Below are 15,820 nucleotides of genomic sequence, written 5' to 3'. Positions count from 1 at the left end.
TATGAAGGCTACTTGGTGTAGGTGTAGTGATCACTTGTGATGGGGAGTTGTGATGTGGGAGTTTATGTGTAAGTAGAATAGATTAGTGTCCCATAGTAGATGTGGGCATTACCTTCTTTCTAGATTCGTTCTGTGGAGCCAGCCACTCTTCAGTTGTGCAGGGCATTTTGTGTTGCTGGTGTAAAGGTCCTTTGTTTACTGCTTCCCTGGAAGCCTCAGAATGGCTGCCACTGTCTGTACCACTAATCTCCCCTTTCCCAAGCCTTCAGATTTAGTGCTGTATCCTTGTTTTCCCCTGCTGGTGTGGTGGTATGTGGAGCCTAGGATCAAAAAATGTCTGGTGCCAGTGGCTCACAGTAATCCTGGCTACTCATGTGGTTGAGATCCAAGGATCACAGTTTGAAGCCTGCCCAGGCAGGAAAGCCAGTGAGACTCTTAGTCTCTACTTACTACAAAAAAAGCCAAAAAATGGAGCTGTGGCTCAAGTGTTAGCGGGCTAGGCTTGGGGAAATGTCAGCTACAGTGCCCAGAGTTCAAACCCCAAAATCAGAACAAAAAGAAAAGAGAAGAAAGACCCCAGAAAGGGGCAGCTATCTTTTCAAGATTTCTTTGCTTGCCTTTTCTTTTCTTTTGGAAGCTTAAGATTTGATATTGCTTTCTTTCTTTTCTTTTTCATTTGGTGTCGGTCTTGGGACTTGAACTCAGAGCCTGGACACTGTCCTTGAGCTTTTGTGCTCAAGGCTAGCACTCCACCACTCAAGCCACAGCTATGCTTCTGCTTTCCTGCTTTGGCTGGCTTCGAACCACAATCCTTAGATCTCAGCTTTTTGAGTAGCTAAGATTATAGGCATGAGTTGATACATCTTGACTGGCCCTGAACTCTGATGGATTAGAATTTTCCTGGCATCCATCATCTCTTGGGGTGGATTTCTCTGCGAAAGCCCTGTATCTCTAATTGCTCAGAAGAAGCTCTGATTTTTCTGTCACCATGCTGCCATCTTCCAGTAACCAAATCCTTTTGTCATTGAGAAGGAAGATTTGATGCTACATCATAACCCCATGGAGTTTGACAAGACCTAAGGGTGTCAGTGAAGTCACGAGTGTCCATTTGCTGGTCAGCAGGTCTGGGAGCCACTAACTTAAAGGATCATTGTATCTTCTCAGGGCCACCACCTGTGTCCTTGGGGGGCTGTAAGCAGGACCTTGGCCTGAGAGAGACAAGAGAGAAATGGGATCCAAATGAGATATGCAGCCATTAGGTGCTCTGCCAGAGATCACTAGCTTTCTATATAAGCAGAGAAAGAGAGAGAGAGAGAGAGAGAGAGAGAGAGAGAGAGAGAGAGAGTCTATGTCTATGTACTAATTCTAGTCAGTGGAGGGAAAAACAATGGTTTCCATTTAATGAGTGCTGACTGTACACCAGGCCCTCTTTTATCTTCTAGAATCTGATGGTTGACATTGACTCCCATCAGGTACAGACTGCTCCGTGGCTTGTATAAGCCTTCAGGGCTTGTCAGCTTCTGGGACCTTTACCTTCCCTATGCCTTTCTCTCCTAGGTCACAGCTTCTGGGCTTCCTCAGAGCCTGTGCTGGAAAACTGTCCCTCCTGATACAGGCCATGCTGCCTTTCTAGTGGCATGTGAGGAAAATGCCCCAGGTTTCACTTGTAAGTGGCGCCATCGTTCCCCAGGCCACACAGAAAGGGAGAGGGCAGTGGAGGCGATTCCACTGCTGTCTTGATTTTAATGTAGATAAAAAACTAAAAATTGGTTTCATGGGAGAAACCTCAGAAAAAAATGATGATCTGGCTTAGAATCTTATACTGCACACAGTGTGGAGACTTCAAGGTGTTTATCGAAGAGCTCAGCTACTTTTTTCCTCCAAGTCAGGGTTTTTAAAGAGCAATGATGACGACTCCCACTGAGTCGTGGCTTTTCTTCTTGGGCTGTTCAGGGGTCCTCTTAGGGACCCTTAAGAGCCCCAAGGCTTTCAAACATTGTCTGGCAGGGCAACAGGCCTGAAAACCCCCAGAACCATGCAGGATGGTTCAGGTGCCAGCTTCGTTTTCTTCTTTCCTTTTTTCCTCCCTCCCTCCCTCTTTCCCTCCATTCCTTCCTTCCTTCTTACTCTTTCTTTCCTCCCCCCTTTCTATTCTTTTTTTTTTTGTGTCAATATTCAGGGTTGAACTCAGAGTCTTGTGACTTTCTTAGCTTTTTTTTTTCACTCAAGACTGTGCCTCCCCATATAAGCTGCACCTCCAATTCTCACTTTTTGTTGGTATATTAATTCCACAGACTTTTCTGCTTGGACTGGCTCTGAACTGTGATCCTCAGATCTCAGCCTCCTCAGTAGCTAGGATTACAGGCGTGAACCACCAGCACCGGGCCTCCTTTTTTTTTGAGAAGCATGTGATCTGCTTGAATACTCCCATCTGCTCTTGCTGCTTCCTCAGGGAAATCCCTCCTGTTAGTTTCTAGACACTTTGGAAGTATTAACAACCCTGGATTACCTGCACCATTTTCTTCTCTGCCAACTGGGCAGGCTCACCACAGGAACTTGATGCATATGTGACAGGGGTAATTGAAGTCCATTCAAAGACCTCTGTAGGGAGGCGTGGTGAGGCCTCCCAAGACTAGAGGGATCCCTTGGTTAGGGTTAGGGTCTGGTTTCTGATCAGTATCTATTTTCCAGAACCTATCTGGAAGCAGAAGGCAAGGGAAGCTTTGGCATTGTGTTCCACACCAGACCTGACAAACAAGCAGAAAATGGAGTCAAGGCTATAGAGAACAGTTTTCTCAGTGGTGATCAGTTAGATAAAACCAGCATGTTAGGTGAATTCTGAGTACCAAGCACTGTGGTTGGTACTTGGAGAGATGGTGGTGGAGAACTGTCCTGTTCTATTGAGCCCTGAGGTACAGAGCAAGGCTCTTGGCCTGTGATGTGCAAGTGGTGGTGAACCAGTCTGCCTGAAACATTGGGGTAGTGCAGCATGAGGCATCTCAGCTCCTAGCTCTGAGCACCTTCTGGTTGTCCTGTGAGACATGGCCTTTCTTCCCAAGCTGTCTGCTTGCCCACACTAGATGTGCTTGGCCTTAGAGAAAAGCAAAATTGGACTCACAGGAGCAGTCACATATGGACAGGGGACACAGCAGCCTAAGTGCGTGGATTTAACAGAGGCTCAAGGAGACCCTGTGGAATGTTGGTGGACATAAACACTGGCCATGTTGCACCTTACTGTGATCTTCTCTTCCCAAAGCTCCTTAGCTCACCTGCTATACAAGTCAATTCCCACAGAGCCCAAGTTCTACCAGGGTCCTCAAATATGCTCCACAATCAGACACGGAGGCTGCCTGTTCAAGAAGTGGTGTTGTGAAGGGAGTGGCTCATTTCTGCCTGGGAAAGGGCTGGTGGCTTCCGGGTGAGTTGAGGAAGCAGCTCTGTCTCTTCTCAGAGGTCATAGGGTGGCATATTCAGGGCCAGTTGACTCCAGCCTGCCTGTGGCTTCCCATCTTCTTGTCTCTCTCTTGACGCAGGCAGAGGCAGGACAGTTAAGTGGGGCTTTGGCTCAGACCTGGGTTCAAATGTTGCCTTCGTCACTTTATTCCTATGTGACATTGGGCATGTAAGATACTACCTATGAAACACGGAGGACCTCATTGTAGAGCTTGTTAGTGTTAAATAAAAGTGCATTAAGGGATGGAGATGTGTGGCTCAGTGATTGAACACTTGCCCAGCATATGCAAGGCCTCTAGTTCCATCCCTAGCACTGCAAACATGTGCATTATGTGTGTATACCTGTGTGCCAGTACTGGGGGCTTGAACTCAGAGCCTAGGTACTGTCTCTTCGCTTTGTTACTTAAGGCTGGCATTCTACCACGTGAGCCACAAACTCCACTTGCAGCTTTTTTTATTGTTAGTTGGAAAGAAGAATCTCATGAACTTTCCTACGTAGGCTGGCTTCAAACATTGGTCCTCAGATCTCTGCTTCCTAAGTAGCAAGGATTACAGGTGTGAGCTACTGGTGCCTAGTGAAAATGTGCTTTTAAGTGTCCATTATGGTCTGGATGTGTGATCTGCTTCGTGATCACAAACATCTCTCCCAACACTCCCTTGTACCCTCCAGTTTATCTGTCTATTGTAGTTCTAGTCTCTGCTTTCTCATCCATTTGTCTAGATATCTTGGTAACAAAGAGTCCCTGATTTCCTTCCTACCCATCTTTTGATTTTCAGTTTGTGTGTGTGTGTGTGTGTGTGTTTTCCTCTCTTGATATCAAACGACTATCCTAACTCATCCTCCCCCATCCCTCCATTGCTGGGAAGATTTCTAAGCACTACCCCATCCCTCCACTGCTGGGAAGATTTCTAAGCACTGATTTCCAACTTGGCCTCCCTTTCAGCTTCTCTTCTGAACTGTGTTGCTGGGCCCCGTTCTGGATTACTGCCTCTACTGTCTTCCATCTAGAACCCCCAGGAACCTAGTGGAAGAACGAATGTACTGCAGTCTGTTTACTCAAATGGCTTTGGGGGAGTTAATCAGAACACTCAGTTTCTATTGTGGAAACTCCCTATCTCTGGAGCACCTAGGGCACAAGCCTTACCCCGACAGTGGTCTGCATCAGCACTGACCAAGGTGGGATTCACTGTCAGCAAGCTCTGTGACTGAGACCTGAGTATCACCATGGCTTAGTCCAGTGCAGGTCCATGCCTCTGGACCTGTGCATCTGAAAAACACTGGATGAAGCAGCGAGGTAGAGTGATGTCACAGTGGCCACCCCATCCCCACAATGGGAACTGTTCCTACTGCTTTATAAAACTATCCAGCTCCCTGAAAATTGACCTAAATATTTTCTCCATATTTCTCTAAATATCTTAAATTTAGACCAATTATATACCTGATGAATGGTACTTTAAAACACACACCCACTCTTACTTTATGGGTGCTTATGTCTGTAATCCTAGCTATGCAGGAAGCTGAGGTATGAGAATCATGGTTTGAAGCCAGGCTGGCCAGGCAAGTCTAGAAAGCTTGTGTCCACTTGACTACCAAAAAGCTGGAAATGGAGATATGATTCAAGTTGGCAGAGTACTAACTTTGTGCAAAGAAGCTTAGGGACAACACCCATGCCCTGAACTCAAGCCCCAGGACTGGCACACACATAGAAAACAAAACCCTAAACAATTTTATGTCCTGTGTTTGTGTGGAGCATCAGGGTCTCTTAGCCTCACTCAGGAATCCTAAAGGTAGCACCCTGTATGTAACAAGCCTCCACTGGCCCAGGGCCCCGGCAAAGTAGCCAGATGGTGAAAGGAGAGGTTACACAGGGCAAGGCCTACTCACCGTGAACATCATCTTGGGGTAAGCAGCCCTTCACCTGCAGACTTTTGGGAACATCCACTGATGGCTCTAAATGGATCTGCATAGGATGGGGGTGCGGGTTCTTGGGGTAGCCCCCCCCATTCTTAATTTGGACTGCGTGACTGATATGCATGGAGGTGATGTCCTTGCTTCCTTTCCAGCTTTTGATCTTGCAGTTGTGCTTCTAAAGCTGCCTTTTGCCTAAGCTGGTGTTAGCTTAGGACAGGTATATGACTGCAGGTTTGAGCTGCCAGCATTTTACTCTCTTCTCTGGTCCTCAGCACTCCCTGGACCTGTCTGAGCCAGCGAGCACTGTCCACAGCTGTCCCAGGAAGGGAGGTGTCCCTGAGATACTCCTGCAAACTTCCTGCTGTCAAAGATTTCTTCCTTCATGGGGTAGACAACACCTGAACTTTGTAGTATATTTGAATTCCCTGGCTCAGACTTGTCAAAGGGGGCAGAAAGGGCCCACATTCTCATGAGGTTGCAGGTAGCTGACCCCTCGGCACTAAGCAGGAAATATCTAAGAATTCTGCAGCAAGAACAATAAACAGTCCTATTTGCTATGGGGGGTTGATGGGGACAGGAAGGAATAGGGGAAAGAATCTCTCCTGTCTCCTGCTCCACTCACTAAGGTGGTAGTACTCTGAGTGTGGAGTGATGGCCCCAAGCAGAGCCTGTTGGCTTATGAAAAAATTCTGAAAGAGGAATTTTTTTGATCAGAAAGAAAAAGCCAAAGAAAACAAATCACATTTATGTTTGGTATGGACTTAAATGTTGGTGTGTGTGCCAGTCCTGGGGCTTAACTCCGGGTGTTCTCTGAGCTTTCTCTCTCAAGGCTAGTACTCTACCACTTAAACAACAGGCCCACTTCCAGCTTTTTGGAGATAAAAGTCTACAGACTTTGCTGCCTAAGCTGGCATCCAACTGTGTTCGTCACATCTCCCGCTCCTGAGTAGCTAGGATTACAGGCATGAGCCGATGGTGTCTGTCTGGACTTCATATTTGAACATGAATTTTGTTAAGGGAAAAAGGAGAAAAAGCAGTGGCTTGTATGCATTGCTGGGCTCGCTGCCAGACCCCCAGGGCAGGTATGGGAGATACCTGATCTGGTTGAACACCACTTCAGTCTATTTGGTTTTCTATTATTCTATTCCCCAACAGCCAGGGCTGCAGTCGCCAGGCTCAGGACCAGCTCTAGGGAAATACACCCAGGTAGAATCTGCTGGTCAGTGTTTTCCCAAAGGGTATTGAATGTCTCCAGATGTGCTTCTCAATTTGGAGAACCAGAGAGGGAAGCTTCAGGTCAGTACTATCAAGGGGCAGGGCCTGGAAGGGTAAGGAACTGTTGTCTGTGGTGGAAGTTGAAAGCAACACCTCAGAACCTTCCAGAACCAGTCTTAGTGACTTTCTTGCTACACAGCCTTAGGTTTCCCCTGTGATTCCTTGCCAGAGCCCGAGGCTGGGGAACTGTCTGGAATGTAGTATCATGGGGTGGAACTGCAAGTGACCAGTATCTTTCATCTGCATCTGCTTCCCAGAAAGTTGGTATTATAGACACAAAAGCAGATCTGTAGACAAAATGTCTTCATTCTCAGCCAGACAAACAACTCCCTACTCCACTGACTCACTGGCCAAAATACAGTATACAACTGAATCTTTTTGAAAGACCCATAACTAGTCCATCAAGGAAGGATTCAGACCATCTACTAGATACCCAGCCCCAGCGTGGCAGGACACTCAAGGCCACTGGGTGGTGGGGAGCTCTTTGGGCCATTTCTACCATAGGCCTGCTGAGAACAGCGCCTCCTATGGGCACTGGCCCTGAAAGACAGCTGGCTGGCTCTTCCTAGGAGTACAAAGGTCAAAAGCATTTGTGGGTCAACAGATTACTGTGCTTTCCAATTTGCTTTGTAAATGGTATATGTTCCTAAAAATACTATTTGATTTTTTTTTAAAGTAAAAACACTCATCTTCTCATCAAAATAGCCAACTTAAACCTGATTCTTGGCTAAGGAAATTTGTTAGCAAAATATTTAGCACTGAATTCAGTTAAATGTAAGACTGGCGATGCCAAGCAGTTCATGTTCTTCTTGCCAGCTGCTGCTGGAGTTTCTCCATCCTGTAGGAGCCAGGTGTGGTGGCACATGCCCATAGCCCTAACTACTTGGGAGGCTGAAGCAGGAGGATCATTTGGGGCTAGGCCTAGGCAACATAGTGAACTTCTGTCCCCTAAAACTAAACCTATTCTATGGGATTCCTCTGAGCTCTGCTAGTGAGGGCTGTATATGTTTATATCCTTCCCCTGACTTTCTCCAGGTGATGTCCAGGGCTCCAGTATTTATGGCTTCACCTGTGAGGATAAAGGCAGGGGGATTAGCCATGGAGGGCCAAGGTGACTGATTAGACAAGTCTACACATACAAACTTATATATCTATATAAAAAACCATAAAATATTTTAATTCTCTTTCCATGGTCACAAGCTTTCTGCAGTAAAGTTGTACCTCTATCTTGTGGTGACAAGGCCTCAGTACAGGTGATCCTAGAGTATCAGGACAAGCCACAATTAGGTTTCTGTGCTAAGGACCTTGGGTATGTGGAAATAAGAGCCGGTGCCTCATCCTTTAATCCAACCGCAGCTTGAAATGCATCTGTCCCAGTTGCAAAAGCCACAAAACACCAATCATGCGACTTACCCCAAGACCGGATTTTTATAAAACATATATCTATACATATATATTCAGCACAATAAATGTGCTTATGATGCACTCTAACATAGAGCACAGGAATATACACACACTGGCGTGTACCTCCCCTGCCAGCGTTCCCATGGCTGCAGGTGCAGCTTAACCAGACACACATAGTGTGACAGAGGCAGGAAGGTACAGAGCGTGCCACACTCCAGGCTTTTGCGATTCATCCAACACTTAAGAAACGGTCTTCTTTGTCCAGTTGGGGACAGGCACAGTCACAGAAACAAGGTCATTTCTGAAGAGCTCGAGATCTCAATCCGGAAGTGAGTGATTAATGTCAAAGTCCTTCTCCAGCAGGTGGGGACTGGCTTTGGGGGTTGAGACTAGACGTGGTTTGTTTGAGACACTTATACATTCATATGGCTCACAGCCACATGTCCTGGGGAAAGTGCACTTCCAATGGGGATACAAACACAGATTGGCACGCCCTTTGACACATGAAAGCAGACCTTTCAAAAATCCTTCATTCCCCTCCCTGATCTGCTCTAGCACTTCACGCTGGCAGGGCTCATGCGTGCCCGGGCGGAGGAGGGTGAGGCCTGGGAAGCAGTTAGGAGTTCTGCTCATGGGTAGCTAGATGAACCTCGGCCATCCTCAGCACGCCACTCTTCTTGCTTGTTCTCAGTAGTAAACAGCTCTCCTCTCCCCTTGGCGAGCTAGACCAAAGAATCCCTGAAGTTTCAGTCCTGAAACTTTTCTTCACGAACACACAGAGAAAAAGCAGCTTGGTACTTGCAGTTCTATTTCTGCCTTTGTAGTAGTGAGTGCTGCTCCTCTGCGCTCACAGGAAGAGGTCCATGGCCCCGTGGCCCCTGTGCTAGGAGCTCTGGACCAGGCGTCTGTAGTGGGGCATCACTTCATGCTCTGGTAAGTGAAGTGCAAATTCCAAGGCCACTAACACTGGGAATTCAAAGGCAATCAGTTCTCGTCGGTTCAGCCGGAATTTCTCTTCCAGTTTCTGCATACAAAAAAATTAGATAATGAAAATTCATTCAGTTTTGAAAGGAAAATCCTGTTTTCTTCAAGTACCATTTATTTTATCGGCTAATGAATGCTGATGGAGAAACTCACTGACAGGTTTTCTTCAGCAACAGAAAACTTGAGACTGAGTGATGTATAAAGAGTAAGAGGTTCTAGAGGCTGAGAAGCACAAGGTCTGGCATCTGCATCTTGGTGAGTGAGGGCCTTGTGCTGCTTAAGCTTGCAGTGGAAAGAAGGGCAAGCAAGTGCATGCAGAAGGCTAGAAGAGGGTGACCTCACTTTCTAATAGCCTGTTTCCGTGGTCACTAACCTGATTCCAAGAGGAGAACCCAACTCCTAAGACCAAGGTACAAAGCTTTAATCATCTCACTCCTGCCTTCAGTCCTGGTAGTGACGCACTTGTGCCCTTGGTCTACCTGGAGACTCGTCACACAACTTCATCCAATTCTCTAACCATCTCCACAGGCTGAGTTTGCATTTTATCTCTAATTTACAGAGAAGAACACAAGCTCCAGAGGTCAAGACCACTTGCCCAAGGTCACGTGGATGGAAAACTTCAATGCCAGCACAAAAGCCAGATTTCAACTCTTACAGGACAGAGGCAGAACTAACACCACAGTGCACCTCGTCCACACCACTCACAACCCCTTGCGGATTCTCAACAGGTGAGATGACCAACTTGCAATCCAAGCTTTTCATCTTCCTCACAGGGAACATGGTCCTTCTTAAGTGCTCCTCCTTTCCAGTGCTACACAGCTGAGTGGCCAGTGGTTCCCACACCCATCTACCCCACAGCAGGAGACGCTGGAGAGAACAGTGGGAGGGAGTGGGGACAGGAAGGCCTCATTGTGCTGAGACAGTCTGCTCCAGCTGAAACTCTGCCTTTTCATTAAGCCAAAAGCTACCTCCCCAACAGAGCAACTGTTGACCTGCAGTTAGATTCTACCTGGGCTCTTAGGTTTATTGCTGCTGCTGCTGCTGGCTTGCCAAAGCCTGACTGCTATATATTCTGTTTTAATACCATCAGCTTTTGTGGTGTGGTATATTCACCATGGTTAAATGTGTGTCACTTATAATTTTATCTAGAGACTCATTAGCTCAACAAGAAATAAGATATAGGCATTCACCTTATCTTATGGGGAATGAGAGGATGGCTTGGAGGGGATATTTTCCACTCTCTATAGCAGGAGCCTGAAGCTATGGATAGTACCAGACCAGGTAAGTATATGATGGTTTACAGAATATGATAGCTTAACTTATAAACTAGGTACTGATAAGAGAATGATGATAGCTTAACTTACAAACTAGGTACTGATAAGAGAATAACATACTGCAGTGAAAGTTACCAGAATGGGTTCACTCTTGTAGTGTCTTATTGCCCTGCATTTGCGATGTCAGGTGAATTAGGCACATGATGTGAGGCATTGGGACAATGTTAGGCTACCACAGGTTAACTGAGGAACAGGACATTGTTGGGCTACCACAGGTTAACTGAGGAACAGGAGTCCTGTGACACTAAGACAGTCAATCTGATGAATGAGATGGAGTGACTGAAGCAAGTCTGAGTATACTGTAGATGCACTGGACAAAGCTAATTTGTATGCAGGGTGAGACGGCAAAGGTTTTATCATGCCCCTCAGAAAGTAACACAACCCTAAAGCATGTGTGCTCTTTTCTTGAAATATGGCGAGTCCTTACGTTAGCTCCCTTTCTGCTTTTTCTCCTTTGCTACTAAAGACAGCTGGATAGTAAAACATACAGAGCATTGTGTAACCCTCCTTCGCCTGCTGTTTTGAGATGCTGGGACATCTTGCTGACCCGAGAGCAACTGCCCTTCCTAGCCAATACTTCAGTCAATGACGCCACACCAGCATGCGTGTAAAATGCAAGCCTATGAATCCAGAGTTCACACTTGCAAACCACCTCCAGGACAGGTATTCCGTAAGTAGAGACCTATACCCCTTGCAATCATTCCTTCCTGTGGGAATTATAATACAGGATCTTGCCCATAGTTCTTTCCCTCTGCCTCCTGGCCTAACCTAGTACTTCTCTGCTTGGCTTCCCATGCCATGTCCAGCATGTCATACCCAGCACATGGAGTATTGGTGGCCTGCCACCCCAATACCAATGTAATGGTATTAGGAAGTAAAGCCTCTTGGGGGAGAGGGTAATGGGTTCAGGTGGGTCAATGAGGATGGGGCCTTCCCAATGGGATTAGTGTCCTTAAATGAGGAGACTTGAGAGCAGTCTCTCTCTACATTGAAGGGCACAGAAAGACATTTGTGAGCAAGGAAGAGTGTCTCAGGAATAGAAGCAGCTGGTACTTTGACCTTAGCTCTGCCAGCCTCTAGAAGTACAAGAAACAAGCACAGTATTTTGTTATGGCAGTCAAAGCTAAGATGTGCTTCTTCTTGGGAACTGTGAGTAACATTATTTAATGACAACTCCTGAATGCTTTACTGCTCATCAATTTAAAAAATACTATTTTAAAACAGATATTCATATATCTACCCTAGAAGGGTTTCCTTGCTTTGATGGACTTTTCCCTTTAAAGAAAGGATACAGCAGTCCATCAAAACCATACCATTTCCCAAAGAGGAGGGGAGCAAGATGGTAGGCGTGGTGCCTATCAGATGCTCGCAAGACCCCTTGCTGCACCCGTGGCTGAGAGAATGACTGTACCCCCACAGTATCAAAGAATGGATTTTTGTGCCCCAGTACCGGGGCTCTTTGGTTGTCCAAGTGTAACATCCCTCTGCTGTAAACACATACTTACGTCAATTAAATGCTTGACTTCGTGCTTCTTGAGGTCACTTCCAATCTTAGCTGCTAACAGCACACAGGCTCCTGCACAAAGCTTCCTGTTCTGCTTGTTTAGCTTTCCCTTGAGGGCGAGCTTCTCAAAGTAGACAAAAGCCATGGCCACCGTGGGCTCCTCAAAACCACAGTCCTCCTGGGCGAGCTTCCCCATCTCTCGTTTCAGACTAGAGGAAGAGGGGAAGCAGGGAAGAGTCCCGTGAGAAGGGCTGAGGAGTTGTAGGGGTCCCAAAAGATGACAGCTCCATATGGGAAGCATCTTCTCTTTCTTACCCCAGGAAGGTGAAAAATGGAAGGAAATCCCTAGGTTGTGCAGGCTGCGTTACAGACATGGAAGTTGGGGCTCGAGGCTCTTCTTTGCTGGTTTGGCTGCCTAGGCCATGTACGCTTTTGCTATTTTTTTGTGTGTCAATACTGGAGCTTGAATTCAGGTTCTGGGCTTTGTTCCTTAGCTCTTTCGCTCAACACTAGTATTCTACTACTTGAGCCACAGCTCCAGTTCTGTTTTGTTGTTTTTAATTAAATGATTAATTGGAGATCAAAGTCTCATAGACTTTACTTTCTGTCAGGGCTGGCTTTGAACTGCGATCCTCAGATCTCCACTTCCTGAGTAGCTGTCAGCACCTGGTGACCACGATTACTAGACCCAGCACTGCCAAACTGCCATGTCCAGAGGGCAAAGGACAAGCCTGGGTGCCGCAAATGTCACATGGGACATGGAAGGACTCGGTGAGCACACAGATATCCTAAAATCACCCTGCAAGCTAGGAGGGGTGCTGTCCAAGGTCAATGAGGGAACGTGCTCTAACCTCTGCCAAATATCGATAAGATTCATTAAAACTAAGGTGAGTACTTTGTACTGTTACTTTGTACTGGAACATGTCAGAATCTCATCTGTATGAGGACACTCACTGGTGTCAATGTTGGCACATATTCTAACATCCAGTCTAGTTTCTGTCTGCCACACACATCCACACATACTGGGATTCTGCCACAACACAAGTCAGCTCCTCGCTGGCCTGGCTGGGTTGGTCATGTTGACGACGTGGCTGGCAGACGTGGGTCACCACAAAGCCAGTCCAATTAGCTTGATAGTCAACACAGACCTATCTCTGGGCTGCTTTATGACTACTCAAAGACAAGGCCTTGCTGTTGTTACTGGAGTGGGTGACTGTGGTAAAGTTATCTCACACCTGAAGATACCAGCTTAGCTTGCTTTGGCTTTGCCTACGTTGGAGAAAGCAGACGTTGGAGAAAGCAGACACTTGAATTCAGCTGATTCGGAGTTTTTCCATAAGCTCAGGCTTACAGAATTGGGAAGCTACATGCAGGCATCTCCAACTGTGTTCATTGGATGGCAAGAATTTGGCTTTTTATGCCGCTGCCCTGGACACTCCTACCACGCCCAGGCATGAGTCAGTCAGCATCAGGAGAGGTTGTTCTGGATAAGACCCAAAGGACAAAGGCCCACTGTACAAAGTACATGAGCTGAGGAAGGGTTGGAGAGAACAGTTCAGGGCTCACAAGCCTTCCTTACCTCCTTATTTTGCTGAGCGTTAACTTAATATGAGGAAACTTCTCCTTGAATGTCTCATTCATGTCCTTCTTGAGATCTGAGGGCTTCACGTAATCAATCACTGTGGTCTAGAATGGAACAGGAAAGAAGTCACTCTATGTAAAGGTCATGTGTATGAATGATACCCCAAGGGTTATGGCCAGCTTACGACTTCAAAAAACATGACACAATGGGGAAAGTCAGATCACAGCCAAAACTAGGGCTCCACCAAGTCCAGGAGCATGAAGAGGAAAGTGGCCTTCTGGAAGCAGATGGGAATTAGTCACCACTATAAGCAGGATGAGGCCACACTCACTGTGCATCAGGTCCGCAAGCATCTGACCTCATCCTAACTAATTCACATCTGCAATAATCTTTTTGCCCCTACAAAGACGCATTCCAAGGTAACTAGGGGATTAGAGCATCTTTAGAGTTCTGCCCACCACAATAGTTTACAGCTGGGTTTGGATGCATACTTGTCCTCATCAGTTAGACTCTGAGCCCCCAACTCTGCCAAGAAGAGTTGGCAGCTTTAACTGTGGCCTGAGGGAGGACTTTATGAGAGTCTCCTTTCCCTGCCTCTTCTGCTTGTGGCCCTGGCTCTCGTCAGCGCTGCCTTTGTCCTCACCTCTCTGAGCTCAGTGGGAAAGAACAGACCTCTGAGCTTCAACCCGGCTCTGCCATGCAGCATCCAAGTGGCCCAGTGTAACCTGCTTATGCATTTGGGCCTCAGTTTCCTCACCTGGCTTTTATCTTCCTTGATGGCTGAGGAACACCTGATCTTCAAGGCTACTCTATGTCCTGCTCATACCCAACTGCTGGCGACACAAAATCCGAGCGGGTGGCTCCTAAGAGACAATCTACCCTCATGTAAACATTCTGCATGTTGAGGCCATCCCTGGCTTAGACTGCAGGTACTGAAGAATGCTCTCTGCTGTATGGAGGTCATGATGCATGGGAATGGGGGAAGCAGTCGGGGAGACAGAGCTGCAGGTGAGATTACCAGCTGCTCCCCGCCCCCCACTTCTGATTTGAGAGACAATAAATGAAATGTGAGGCCCAATGCTTTGAGCTCACCCACTATATTCCAATTGTATGAGTGCAAACTTGTGATGCCTGGGCTTTTGCCAGAGTAGCACTTTGTTTTATAGTATAATTAAACCAGGCTCTGGTCCTGGTCTGGGATGGTCTGATTTATTGCTACCAGGGATTCGCCTCATGAAGGGGTTCCTCTCAGTCCACAGTTGAAGCAGGCAGCAGCCGGGCTGCGTAATGGATGATGGGTAGTCAAGCACCATGCACTTGCATTGTGCAGAGGTGGCCCTCCTGCTCTTGGACTAGTGTCACCTGACTTCACTTCCTCAAAGCTGCCTGGCTGGAGGGAAGCCATGTGTACTCAGCACAAAGAGGAAGAAGGGAAAGTCAGCTGGGGAAAAATACAGTTCACAAAGGTGCCCTACCCGGCCTACCCTGCTGGTGGATATTGGAAACCAAGTTAGGATGGCCCGGCAGAGGTATGGATACTCTAAAAGAAGAAAAAGCCCTCAACTTGGTTATCCAACTAGAAGAAGCTCCCAAGTCTATTGCATAGCTTGACTCACCATGAGGGAAAGAAGAGGCCTCCAAGGAACCAAATCTGAATGCAAGCCAACTGCAGTATTGTGAAGGAAAGGCCTCTCAGGGCAGGGTTGGGATGCAATGGCAGAGCATAGGGGTACATATGCCCGCCAGTGCTGCACTGGGTCCAAGTTGATAGGTTGCTGGTCGATTTGATAAGAAACAGAAAAGGTGCTTCCTTCTGGGGCCTGGAGCAGCTCTGGCCTCCATTCTCCACAGGAATGCTCATAGCAGTCTTGAATGGGTGCAAGCTTGCTGCAGACTTGGGGCTGTTCTCCCTTGGCCTGAGTCTACTCCTTCCCCCAGGTTGGGTTCCAGCCTCGGGACGACTACACCCAGGTGCTAGCTAGACACCTGGACATGTATGTATTCCCTCCATGCCTCAACCTCCCTGCTGTACCTGGGAAGGGAAGGGCTAGAAGGCAATGATGTGGGCAGATCCTTCACCAGCAGCCTGGCAAACTCGGAGCCCTTCTGCTTCCACTGTGCTTCTCTGAGAGCCATCAGCACGCTCAGCTCAGCTGGGCACTGGGAAAGCAGATGTTCTGTGCTTGTTCAGGTAATTAAGCAGAGGGGGTGGCCCTGGACGAAATCTCTCCAACCACCAACAGATGGGCATTTCAGCTGTTCTATGCATTTAATCCTTTTCTCTAGGAGGACAGCGATGATAAGGAAACTATGGGATTGAGCGAGCGGGAGGCTTGCACGGTCTGGGGCTGCCTTAGCTGCTCTTTCTACCC

General features: G+C 47.3%; 1 protein-coding gene across 2 annotated transcripts in view; it reads right to left on the bottom strand.

Annotated features, from left to right (window-relative positions):
- Window positions 1–7,927: 7,927 nt before the first annotated feature.
- The window catches only part of Cables1 (Cdk5 and Abl enzyme substrate 1), a 94,687-nt gene continuing 86,794 nt past the window's right edge, over window positions 7,928–15,820 (bottom strand). For both annotated transcript variants that reach the window (XM_042675313.1, XM_042675314.1), the window contains 3 exons: window positions 13,446–13,552; window positions 11,868–12,075; window positions 7,928–9,068 (listed from right to left, as the gene is read on the bottom strand). In XM_042675313.1, the coding sequence (XP_042531247.1) occupies window positions 8,928–9,068; window positions 11,868–12,075; window positions 13,446–13,552 (456 nt within the window). In that variant the 3' untranslated portion in view covers window positions 7,928–8,927. The remainder of the gene's footprint in view (window positions 9,069–11,867; window positions 12,076–13,445; window positions 13,553–15,820) is intronic.

The sequence above is a fragment of the Dipodomys spectabilis genome, unplaced genomic scaffold, assembly GCF_019054845.1.
Source record: "Dipodomys spectabilis isolate Male_0828 unplaced genomic scaffold, ASM1905484v1 ptg000024l, whole genome shotgun sequence".
NCBI lineage: Eukaryota > Metazoa > Chordata > Mammalia > Rodentia > Heteromyidae > Dipodomys > Dipodomys spectabilis.
The sequence above is the reverse complement of the archived record's forward strand: the minus strand, read 5'-3'. Positions and strand labels throughout refer to the sequence as shown.